The sequence below is a fragment of the Sebastes umbrosus genome, chromosome 24 (assembly GCF_015220745.1).
Source record: "Sebastes umbrosus isolate fSebUmb1 chromosome 24, fSebUmb1.pri, whole genome shotgun sequence".
In the NCBI taxonomy this organism is placed as follows: Eukaryota; Metazoa; Chordata; class Actinopteri; order Perciformes; family Sebastidae; genus Sebastes; species Sebastes umbrosus.
Window position 1 is genome coordinate 10,619,418 of NC_051292.1, and position 12,863 is coordinate 10,632,280.

Sequence of the window (12,863 nt, forward strand, 5' to 3'; positions counted from 1 at the left end):
ATTTTATCTTATTTCACATGAAAAGCACCCCATGTTCTATAATTTCATTGTAAAAAGTGAAAAAGTTGGTTCACTTTGTGCAATAATCTGGCAAAACTGTCATCTCATCGATATACATATTGTATTTTCATATATTATATTTTTAATATTTATATTGCACTCTCTTTTTTTATTGTGTTATCTTTTCATTAGCACATATGGGATTGTCACAATTTAATTTCGTTGTACTACACAATGACAATAAAGGGCTTGAATCTTGAATCTAAGTATGTTTATGGAAATGTCTGAGTAAAACATAATAAAGGAAAAACAAAATGAAAAAAAAAAAAAAAAAAAAGGCTTATTATAAATATTCTGTAATTAATTTATAATCATATATAAATCTAAATTAAATAATAAAATATTGAGCCTATTGATTTTTCAAGAAAGGGGTGTTTTTAAGTGTTGTGCCTGCAGTAACAACCTCTCACCACACCACACAGTCAGCCTGTAGATGTTTAACTTTCACTTTCAGCATCTTGCAGTCGTTTCTCACCATCCAACCCTACCTATCTGCTTTTAAAGCTGACCTACTTCACCTGTAATGTTTTAATCTGTTCAATAAGGTTATGTTTGTCTGGGTTCAGAGCAGCAGCAGCTTGGATTTCCTCTCGTTTCTGACAGTTTAACCGACCAAGAGAGGAAGATGTGTCCGTCTGGGACATCCATAACCGGCTGGCTGTGTGTTCTCCTGGCTGTCGTGTCCGCAGATCCCGGTAAGTTCTCACATCTATGGGTTAGTTTACCTTTTTATATGAGCTAACAGGGTTAAAAGCTGTGTGTTTTATGGGTGTTTGTGTGTGTACGTTGTGTCGCAATGTTGTAGTTTACCAGATTCAAGGCCACACCCAGTTTAAACAGCATGGAGCTGCAATAAAACCAGATTTACTAATATCTAATAATACTAATAATACATATAGAGAATAATGTAACAGCACCATAGAACAGTTAGGAGTAAAGTACTGTACAGTAGAATAGAGCAGAAAAGAGTATTCAATAATGTATTGAAAGGAAAATAGAGTTTATATAGGTCAACATAGAACAGATGTGAAAATATAATTAAATAGAGTAGAAACATAACAGTTAGAAATACAATAGAATAGACTAGAGTAGAAATAGAAGAGTTAGAAATGCAATATTATAGAAAACAGCAGAAAAGAGTAGAAATAGAACATTTAGGAATACAACACAAGAAAATAGAGCAGAAACGAGTAGAAACAGAACAGTTAGAAATATAATGTAATAGAGCAGAAAAGAGTAGAAACAGAACAGTTAGAAATACAATAGAATAGACTAGAGTAGAAATAGAAGAGTTAGAAATGCAATATTATAGAAAACAGCAGAAAAGAGTAGAAATAGAACATTTAGGAATACAACACAAGAAAATAGAGCAGAAACGAGTAGAAACAGAACAGTTAGAAATACAATAGAATAGACTAGAGTAGAAATAGAAGAGTTAGAAATGCAATATTATAGAAAACAGCAGAAAAGAGTAGAAATAGAACATTTAGGAATACAACAAGAAAATAGAGCAGAAAAGAGTAGAAACAGAACAGTTAGAAGTACAATATTATAGAATAGAGCAGAAACGAGTAGAAACAGAACAGTTAGAAATACAATACAGTAGAATAGAGCAGTAAAGAGCAGAAATAGAACAGTTAGAAATACAATACAGTAGAATAGAGCAGTAAAGAGCAGAAATAGAACAGTTAGAAATACAATACAGTAGAATAGAGCAGTAAAGAGCAGAAATAGAACAGTTAGAAATACAATACAGTAGAATAGAGCAGAAACGAGTAGAAATAGAACAGTTAGAAATACAATACAGTAGAATAGAGCAGTAAAGAGCAGAAATAGAACAGTTAGAAATACAATACAGTAGAATAGAGCAGTAAAGAGCAGAAATAGAACAGTTAGAAATACAATACAGTAGAATAGAGCAGTAAAGAGCAGAAATAGAACAGTTAGAAATACAATACAGTAGAATAGAGCAGTAAAGAGCAGAAATAGAACAGTTAGAAATACAATACAGTAGAATAGAGCAGTAAAGAGCAGAAATAGAACAGTTAGGAATACAATACAATAGAATATGTAGAAATAGAACAGTTAGAAATACAATATAAGATAATATAGCAGAAAAGAGTAGAAACACAACAGTTAGAAATAGAATACTATAGAATAGAGCAGAAAAGAGTAGAAACAGAACAGTTAGAAATATAATGTAATAGAGCAGAAAAGAGTAGAAACAGAACAGTTAGAAATACAATAGAATAGACTAGAGTAGAAATAGAAGAGTTAGAAATGCAATATTATAGAAAACAGCAGAAAAGAGTAGAAATAGAACATTTAGGAATACAACACAAGAAAATAGAGCAGAAAAGAGTAGAAACATAACAGTTAGAAGTACAATATTATAGAATAGAGCAGAAACGAGTAGAAATAGAACAGTTAGAAATACAATACAGTAGAATAGAGCAGTAAAGAGCAGAAATAGAACAGTTAGAAATACAATACAGTAGAATAGAGCAGTAAAGAGCAGAAATAGAACAGTTAGGAATACAATACAGTAGAATAGAGCAGTAAAGAGCAGAAATAGAACAGTTAGGAATACAATACAATAGAATATGTAGAAATAGAACAGTTAGAAATACAATATAAGATAATATAGCAGAAAAGAGTAGAAACACAACAGTTAGAAATAGAATACTATAGAATAGAGCAGAAACGAGTAGAAACAGAACAGTTAGAAATAGAATACTATAGAATAGAGCAGAAAAGAGTAGAAACAGAACAGTTAGAAATATAATGTAATAGAGCAGAAAAGAGTAGAAACAGAACAGTTAGAAATACAATAGAATAGACTAGAGTAGAAATAGAAGAGTTAGAAATGCAATATTATAGAAAACAGCAGAAAAAGAGTAGAAATAGAACATTTAGGAATACAACACAAGAAAATAGAGCAGAAAAGAGTAGAAACATAACAGTTAGAAGTACAATATTATAGAATAGAGCAGAAACGAGTAGAAATAGAACAGTTAGAAATACAATACATTAGAATAGAGTAGAATTAGAACAGTATATAATATAATAGAGCAGAAACGAGTAGAGTGTGATAGTAATAGTGAGAAAAACAACATTATAGAATAAAGTAGAAATAGAACAGTTTAGAATAGAATAGAATAGAGCAAAAAAGTGTAGAAATAGAAGAGTTAGAAATGCAATATTATAGAAAACAGCAGAAAAGAGTAGAAATAGAACATTTAGGAATACAACACAAGAAAATAGAGCAGAAACGAGTAGAAACAGAACAGTTAGAAATACAATAGAATAGACTAGAGTAGAAATAGAAGAGTTAGAAATGCAATATTATAGAAAACAGCAGAAAAGAGTAGAAATAGAACATTTAGGAATACAACACAAGAAAATAGAGCAGAAAAGAGTAGAAACAGAACAGTTAGAAGTACAATATTATAGAATAGAGCAGAAACGAGTAGAAATAGAACAGTTAGAAATACAATACAGTAGAATAGAGCAGTAAAGAGCAGAAATAGAACAGTTAGAAATACAATACAGTAGAATAGAGCAGTAAAGAGCAGAAATAGAACAGTTAGAAATACAATACAGTAGAATAGAGCAGTAAAGAGCAGAAATAGAACAGTTAGGAATACAATACAATAGAATATGTAGAAATAGAACAGTTAGAAATACAATATAAGATAATATAGCAGAAAAGAGTAGAAACACAACAGTTAGAAATAGAATACTATAGAATAGAGCAGAAAAGAGTAGAAACAGAACAGTTAGAAATATAATGTAATAGAGCAGAAAAGAGTAGAAACAGAACAGTTAGAAATACAATAGAATAGACTAGAGTAGAAATAGAAGAGTTAGAAATGCAATATTATAGAAAACAGCAGAAAAGAGTAGAAATAGAACATTTAGGAATACAACACAAGAAAATAGAGCAGAAACGAGTAGAAACAGAACAGTTAGAAATACAATAGAATAGACTAGAGTAGAAATAGAAGAGTTAGAAATGCAATATTATAGAAAACAGCAGAAAAGAGTAGAAATAGAACATTTAGGAATACAACACAAGAAAATAGAGCAGAAAAGAGTAGAAACAGAACAGTTAGAAGTACAATATTATAGAATAGAGCAGAAACGAGTAGAAATAGAACAGTTAGAAATACAATACAGTAGAATAGAGCAGTAAAGAGCAGAAATAGAACAGTTAGAAATACAATACAGTAGAATAGAGCAGTAAAGAGCAGAAATAGAACAGTTAGAAATACAATACAGTAGAATAGAGCAGTAAAGAGCAGAAATAGAACAGTTAGAAATACAATACAGTAGAATAGAGCAGTAAAGAGCAGAAATAGAACAGTTAGAAATACAATACAGTAGAATAGAGCAGTAAAGAGCAGAAATAGAACAGTTAGGAATACAATACAATAGAATATGTAGAAATAGAACAGTTAGAAATACAATATAAGATAATATAGCAGAAAAGAGTAGAAACACAACAGTTAGAAATAGAATACTATAGAATAGAGCAGAAAAGAGTAGAAACAGAACAGTTAGAAATATAATGTAATAGAGCAGAAAAGAGTAGAAACAGAACAGTTAGAAATACAATAGAATAGACTAGAGTAGAAATAGAAGAGTTAGAAATGCAATATTATAGAAAACAGCAGAAAAGAGTAGAAATAGAACATTTAGGAATACAACACAAGAAAATAGAGCAGAAAAGAGTAGAAACAGAACAGTTAGATATACAATATTATAGAATAGAGCAGAAACGAGTAGAAATAGAACATTTAGGAATACAACACAAGAAAATAGAGCAGAAAAGAGTAGAAACAGAACAGTTAGAAGTACAATATTATAGAATAGAGCAGAAACGAGTAGAAATAGAACAGTTAGAAATACAATACAGTAGAATAGAGCAGTAAAGAGCAGAAATAGAACAGTTAGGAATACAATACAATAGAATATGTAGAAATAGAACAGTTAGAAATACAATATAAGATAATATAGCAGAAAAGAGTAGAAACACAACAGTTAGAAATAGAATACTATAGAATAGAGCAGAAAAGAGTAGAAACAGAACAGTTAGAAATATAATGTAATAGAGCAGAAAAGAGTAGAAACAGAACAGTTAGAAATACAATAGAATAGACTAGAGTAGAAATAGAAGAGTTAGAAATGCAATATTATAGAAAACAGCAGAAAAGAGTAGAAATAGAACATTTAGGAATACAACACAAGAAAATAGAGCAGAAAAGAGTAGAAACATAACAGTTAGAAGTACAATATTATAGAATAGAGCAGAAACGAGTAGAAATAGAACAGTTAGAAATACAATACATTAGAATAGAGTAGAATTAGAACAGTATATAATATAATAGAGCAGAAACGAGTAGAGTGTGATAGTAATAGTGAGAAAAACAACATTATAGAATAAAGTAGAAATAGAACAGTTTAGAATAGAATAGAATAGAGCAGAAAAGTGTAGAAATAGAAGAGTTAGAAATGCAATATTATAGAAAACAGCAGAAAAGAGTAGAAATAGAACATTTAGGAATACAACACAAGAAAATAGAGCAGGAACGAGTAGAAACAACAGTTAGAAATACAATAGAATAGACTAGAGTAGAAATAGAAGAGTTAGAAATGCAATATTATAGAAAACAGCAGAAAAGAGTAGAAATAGAACATTTAGGAATACAACACAAGAAAATAGAGCAGAAAATAGTAGAAACAGAACAGTTAGAAGTACAATATTATAGAATAGAGCAGAAACGAGTAGAAATAGAACAGTTAGAAATACAATACAGTAGAATAGAGTAGAATTAGAACAGTATATAATATAATAGAGCAGAAACGAGTAGAGTGTGATAGTAATAGTGAGAAAAACAACATTATAGAATAAAGTAGAAATAGAACAGTTTAGAATAGAATAGAATAGAATAGAGCAGAAAAGTGTAGAAATAGAAGAGTTAGAAATACAATATAATAGAATAGAGTAGAAACAGAACAGTTAGAAATAGAATATTATAGAATACAGCAGAAAAGAGTAGAAATAGAACAGTTAGGAATACAATATTATAGAATAGTGCAGAAGAGTAGATAAATAGTTGTACATAAGGTAGAATAGTTAGGAATTGAGTAGAATATAATAAAATAGAATAGTTGAGCTTACTAAGAGAAGAGAAAACGGAACAGAAAAGTACGAATAAACCAAGCGAAAGAGAACATGGAAGAGGAACAGGAACAGAATATAATAAAAAAAGTAGGTGCAAAAAACTGTAGTAAGAATAAAACAAGTAATTGAACTAAAAACTATTTTAACAAAACGGAGTGTATTTTACACATACATGGGATTTTTTGTAATTCTTAAATTAACTGTTAAATTTTATATTTTCTGTAAATTTGAACTCCTTAATGAAGGTCTTAATGCTGCCTGAGTCTTAAAATTGGTTGTTTCTAAAATCGAAACCCCCCAAATTCACATATGAAATTACCAGGAACCTCACAGATTAGTTTGTAAAATGCTCATCACAGTTTCCCAGGGCCAAGTTGACATCCTCAAATTGCTTTTTTTGTCCAACCAACAGTCCCAAGCCCTGAAGACAATTAATTTACAATGACATAAAGCAACAAATCCTTTGTGCTGAAAACGAAAAATAACCAACCGCTTGTTTTAAGGCAACAGCTTAATCTTCATTACCTTTAATCTGACAACAGTCCAGTGAACAGAAAGCCCATTTAAAGGATGTTTAGACACACTGAGCCTCTTTTTTTCCTCACAGTTAAGAAAGTCTACAAGAAGGTGGGCGACAAAATCGTCCTCAAACCAGACACCGTCCCTGTAAAAATCCCCATCATCTGGAAAGAGGGTAATAACATCGCCATGCAGTGGGAAGGAATGGAAACGGATAGTTATCGTCAGTTCTTAGGTATACCTGAGCCGAGTGCTTCATTCAAACGTTTTGATTGATTAATGCTAAATTATGCAGTGGAGTGAGTTCCATCTTTCCATGTGGGTGTTTGTTTAAAGTACGTGGCAGCCTGAACACTTCAAGTGGAGAGATGACAATCACAGGACTGACTCGAAACGACAGTGGATTGTACACGCCAGAAATCAACGACGTGGTCCAGAATACAACTCATCTCATCGTCATCTGTAAGCGGAAATCGTCCACACTGTTTAGTCCGATTTATCGCGACTTATTTCTAATAGTTTGTTTCTCCAATAACAACAGCCCCCGTCCCTAAACCCACTGTTAGTGAATCATGTGACGATGAGAAGACCAGCTGTACGTTGACCTGTGATGGAGACACCACGGACGCTGAACCAGTCACCTACAGGTGGAAGTCAGGTGACACGGTGACAGCTTCAACCAAGGAGCATCGCATTACAAAGGTATTTTATACCACATAGCAGAGGCCCATGACTTGGGATTCGAGTCAGACAAATTTGATGACTCGACAAAATCAATTCACCTGGACTTGAGTCTTTTGACTTGAAAGTACTTGATACCTTCCCCCCAGCCCAAAGATTAAAAAATATGTTATTTTATAAGTGTGCCACGAATCAATTCATTTCCTGAATCAACTAACGATTCATTCCAAGTCGACAATTCCCCAGATCCACGTTGTTTCATCAAATCCCACAGCATCCAATCAAATTGCAGGAGAGAACCATGAAGAACTAACGTTACGTTACTATGAAAAAAGGATACCGAAGATAATTTTGTTCGCGTACAAAAACTACGCGCCGGTTTGTGCGGGTTGAAAAATTACAGAGACGTAAATGATGTTACATTTAGTTCAGAGGGCAATATGACTCGTTTAGGACTCAAAACTCAACTTGAGACTTGACTGTCTTGACTTGGGACTTGTCGGTTTTGATTTGGGACTTCTAGCAACATCCTCCAGGCCTGCTGTTTTCTGTTAGGATCATGGTAACTATGGTTGGTAAACGCATATAGCGCTAGGTACCCAGCAAAAGTCACCACAATGAGAAAAACGCTAATGACGTCAATAGTAATTTTTTACTTCCAGAACGACAGTTCAAGTATCAGCGAGTTCATCTGTGAGCTGGAGAATCCAGTCAGTCAGGAGAGCAGCCTACCCGTCCCCAACCGTCTCACCACTGGTGAGCCAGGTAACATTTAAATTTCAACCCAGAACATCCCGCTGTGAAGCCCACCTATTGATGCTGTTGTCGTTCAACAGCACCCGGAGGAAAACTGAACATCTCCATGGGAGTCACAGTCTTCATCGGTCTGCTGATCGTCGTGATGCTGCTGGTTTCCCTCCACAGATGGTCCACAGGTGAGAACAACTCATATATCTACTTTCTAAATCAAGCAGATGTTGTGTATGATTTGTGATGATGAGAGGAGTATTAATCATTCTCTTTGATTTCCTCTAGGAATGTGGTTCTTCCAAAAAAGTAAGTTTGAAAAGTAGGTTTCTTGACATATTTTCTGAACGTATTAAATATGTTTCTTAACATATTATCTGCTGGAATTCTCTCCCTGCAGCATCCATGCCATGGGAAGCAGGTCAGTAACTTAAATGACCTAATTATGCCTTAAAAAGCAAACCCTTTACACATCTAATGACTTCCACTGTCTTGTTGTCCTCCACTACAGACTTCTGGAGGAGGCACGAGAGGCCACGTGAGTTTCAGTCTGTTTTTCTGTATTTGTTTTGTCAATTTTTTTTTTTATTATGATGAAAAGGTTGACATCCATACGTCCATATCATTGATACAGAAACAGAAGCTGCTGAATCTAATGGCACCAATGCTCAAGAGCTGGAACAGACAGACGGTAAGATACTGAGAAAAAAAAAATCACCTGCTTGTATTCTAAATATAATAATGTACTCATTTACTTTACTTTGTTATTTGGCAGAGGAAACACCGATGAAATAGGCAGCCAAACGACGGCAAAAGAAGACGATCCAGAGTGAAGCCGAAATGTTTCAGGAAATCCAGAAGTGCACATTGGATTGGTCTGTCCTGCGGTTACAGTACACATATTATTGAAAATCCCTTCAATAGCAGTGTCAGTCCCAATGCCTTAAATCTAGATTTAACAAATTATCTTGAGGCTAATTTAAAAAAAAAAATATATATATATTTTTTAAACCAACAAAACTGACAAAGAGTGGGTATGAAAGATTGTTAAAGGCTTGTTTTTAAGACTGGAATTCTGCTGTTTGTTTTAAACAGAATACATTCGTTTATGCAGCAGCTATTATCTCCTGGGATTTACCTTAAAACAACATTTAAAGGTGCTATTGTTAACATTCAGCCACTACATGTCACACGCTGCCTCCCCGGTTCCATTGCATTCACTTCACTTCAAGTGGTTGCCAGTTTTTGTTGTCGAGCGGAGTGAGACACGTGATACCAACGTCGTTTTACCATTGGCTCACAAGCCTTGTTAGAAGTGGGAACCAAACGGCAGATATCTTCCACAGAGATAAACAAAACATTCATTTTGGACCCGCCAAATTTTTTTAAATGATTAATTCACAATCATAATTTTATTTATTTTTTTTTTAGGAAAAGCCTCACTTTTATTCTGCAGTTTTCTAAAGGCTCTGTGGATGTTTTTTTAATTATTCGAATACATAAAAATGTTATAAATAAGACCCTAAAAAAGACAATAAGAAGTTATTTAGCATGAAATAAAATAAGACTTCAGTTGCAGTGCAGAATGTAAGAAAAGCTTTTAGACTTGAAGCAGATCTTCCGGTTTGTTTCTAGATTTTCCAACAAGGCACTGAGGGGCCTCAAAGTTTAGACAATACCAGGAAACCCTGCAGAGAGCCCTTTCCTGTGACGGACAGCATACCTGACACCGACTGGTACCTCCAGCTCATTAAAGCAAGCAGGTCACGGTGTTAGAGAAGAGCTTGGACTGCGTGGGGAGGAACTGGACTGATAGCGGAGGGGGTGGAAAAAAGGGACGCTTTGTGTGGTTTGAGCTGCCAGCTAAACCAACAAGCACGCCATTGTACAGTACCTTACTGCTGACTTCTCAGCCAGAGCTACTACGAGTGTTGTGAACAAAATATATTCAAACAAGGGGAAAAGTCAATCAAACTATTTTTATTTTGTGGTTTTGTTTCGTCATCAAATGTTTGTTATCACTTTTCTGATTGTATTTTTAATGTGTATTCTGCTTTAAAGGTGCTATTGATAACATTCACCCTACCCTGTTCCATTGCATTTACTTCACAACAAGTCGTAGCCGGGCACTCGCTGTCAATCTCAGACATTTATCTGTTTTTTTCCACACTAACGGACGACTCAGAGATACAACGTGATACCAAACGTCAGATATCTTCCACAGATGTAAACAAAACATTCATTTTGGACCCACCAAAAATTTTAAAATTCACAATCAATGATTTTTTTTCAAGAAAAAACATACTTTTATTCAGCACCTTTCTTTCTCTGTAGATGTATTTTTTTTTTTTTTTTTATATTCATATACATAAAAATGTTATCAATAACAACCTTTAAATTCTGAGAGTTGAAATGTTTGGTGTGTTTGTAGATGCAATAGATGTGTTTAAAATGGATGACAGGTTTGTTTTTGCACTTAACTTTATTTTCTTTTATAGATTCTTATTCCTTTACTTGTAGTGACAACATACTTTGCACTTCAGTGCAGCTGAAAGTATGAGGTTACAGATGTCCCACATTTAAAGGTCAAGTCAGACATTGCGGTATACTGACTGAGGACTTTCAGATTATGTCAATGATTTGTGAAACTCATTTTTAACATACAAAGCAGCACTACTAAACGATGTGGCACAGACATTTCTAAACTTTAAATAGCTCTAGAGGCTTCAAAGTTTCCGTTATTCATACCCTGTTAGCTTAGTATTTATTGTGGCTTGATAAAAGTGTTGGAGGACATAAAGAATGTAAGTGTTTTTATATTGGCTGCATTTTATAAAGGCAACCGAATATCAACCCTTTTTTACACATCAATCTCTTTTTTTAATTTGCATATCTTCAGTCTTTCTTTTTCCAGCAGGAAAATAAAGAAACAGACCAAAGTTGAACCACTTGAGGGCAGCAAGTCGTCACATTTCACCGTCAATAACAGGCTGAGTCATGTGTACTGTGGGTTGGATCGCTGTACTAAAAGTATGTAGGAAAAAGCAGCTGCAGCCTTTCAGAGGAATATTGTCTTTTATATATGTATATATATATAGTATATTTCAGTTGCACCAGGCAGGTAGAGGCCATATGCAGAGACCTAGCCAGTGGTGGAAGAAGTACTCAGATCTTTTACTTAGGTAAAAGTACAAATACCGTAGTCTAAAAATACACTGTTACAAGTAAAAGCCCTTAATTCAGAATGTTAATTAAATAAAAGTACAAAAGTATTATCAGTTAAATGTACTGAAAGTATTAAAAGTCATTATACAGAACAGCTCATTTCAAAGTCTTTTATTCTTATAGAATCTTTTTTATTTTTTATCACTAACAAATACATTTTAATGTTGTACTTCCTCAATTCAGAGTCAATTTAGATACTTTAGTTTATATACTACTGGGTTAGTTATTAGTACACTGCTGCATCATATCATATAAACATATGTTTTCTATGTAAAAAGTAAATAGTAGCTCTGAGATGTATTGGAGTAGAACTATAAAGTAGCATTAAATGGAAATACTCAAGTAAAGTACAAGTACCTCAAAACTGCACTTATGTACAGTACTTGAGTAAATGTACTTAGTTACTTTCCACCACCGTTTTAATGCATTTCAACTGGATTGCATTGCTAGGCAACATTTTGTGTCCATGTTTACTTCCTATCAGCTCATGTCATTCACATATTGCTTCGTCGGAAATTCTATACTATGCACAACATACTCAATGTGAACTATCGTTCAACATACTTTTGTGTGAATAAACAGTATTGTGTATCTTTTTGGACGCACTGAGCGGTTATCTACGTCGTCACTTCCTGAGAGCCGCCTTGCCGGTTGGAGATTTGTAACCATGGTAACCCGAGTCGTCCTCATGTGACCAAAACGACGATTTATGAGAATCAAAATCTGAATTAAATCAAAATATATATTACACCTAGCAAAGTGAGATCTTATACTTTGTTAAATTGAAGCGTTATAGACGTTACAGAGCCGTCCGTCAACGTCTGTCATGAACGTTGTCGTCACTACTGCATTGCATTGTGGGATATTTATGCCGCTGTAGTGTCCAGCGTTGCCTTCCTTATACAGTATGCAATTCACGTACTATTGGTTTCATACTGAGGTTTTTTCGGACGCAACCATACACTGCAACAGGAAAATAACTGGGACACATTTAGAATGTTTACATTTAAAACCGTGAAATGGTCGATATATTGTGTATTTGTGACATCACAAAGTTACAGAAACCCTGACAGCTCGTTTAAAGGCACAGTTTCTGAATACGGGCGGTGCGTATTTCTCCATGGAACGAGCATATCACAGTATTTATAGCACTTAAACCTGCTTTATAATAAAAAAAGACATGAAAATCTCACTTTTTACAATATTGGACCTTTAAGTTTATGATTTTTAAGGTATTCAGTCAAGGAGTTCTTATCCAAAGTGAATTTACAATGTTCCAATAGCCTCAGTGAAAGTACTCAAATGGAACGATGGCAGCCAGTCAAACCAAACAATTAATACAACGTACACACTAAACATATTCAACCTCAACAAAAGTAAATAATCAGAGAGAAACCAGCTGTTCTTGTTTTCCGACTAGAACAACTACATTTCCACCAGAGGG

The 12,863-nt window shown here is 33.7% G+C and overlaps 1 protein-coding gene across 5 annotated transcripts; it reads left to right on the forward strand.

Moving 5' to 3' along the window:
- Window positions 1–477: 477 nt before the first annotated feature.
- LOC119483905 (SLAM family member 9-like) lies at window positions 478–9,579 on the forward strand. 5 transcript variants are annotated; one of them, XM_037762390.1, is made up of 11 exons: window positions 478–775; window positions 6,855–7,001; window positions 7,103–7,228; window positions 7,308–7,468; window positions 8,110–8,212; window positions 8,284–8,382; window positions 8,483–8,503; window positions 8,595–8,615; window positions 8,706–8,732; window positions 8,829–8,885; window positions 8,970–9,579. In XM_037762390.1, the coding sequence occupies exons 1-11, from the start codon at window positions 772–774 to the stop codon at window positions 8,987–8,989; spliced, it is 786 nt and encodes a 261-aa protein (XP_037618318.1). In that variant the 5' UTR covers window positions 478–771; the 3' UTR covers window positions 8,990–9,579. The 5 variants fall into 5 exon arrangements, with proteins under 5 accessions (XP_037618318.1, XP_037618317.1, XP_037618314.1 ...); XM_037762389.1 differs by having other exon boundaries at window positions 478–755; window positions 8,483–8,507; XM_037762386.1 differs by having other exon boundaries at window positions 478–755.
- Window positions 9,580–12,863: the final 3,284 nt, after the last annotated feature.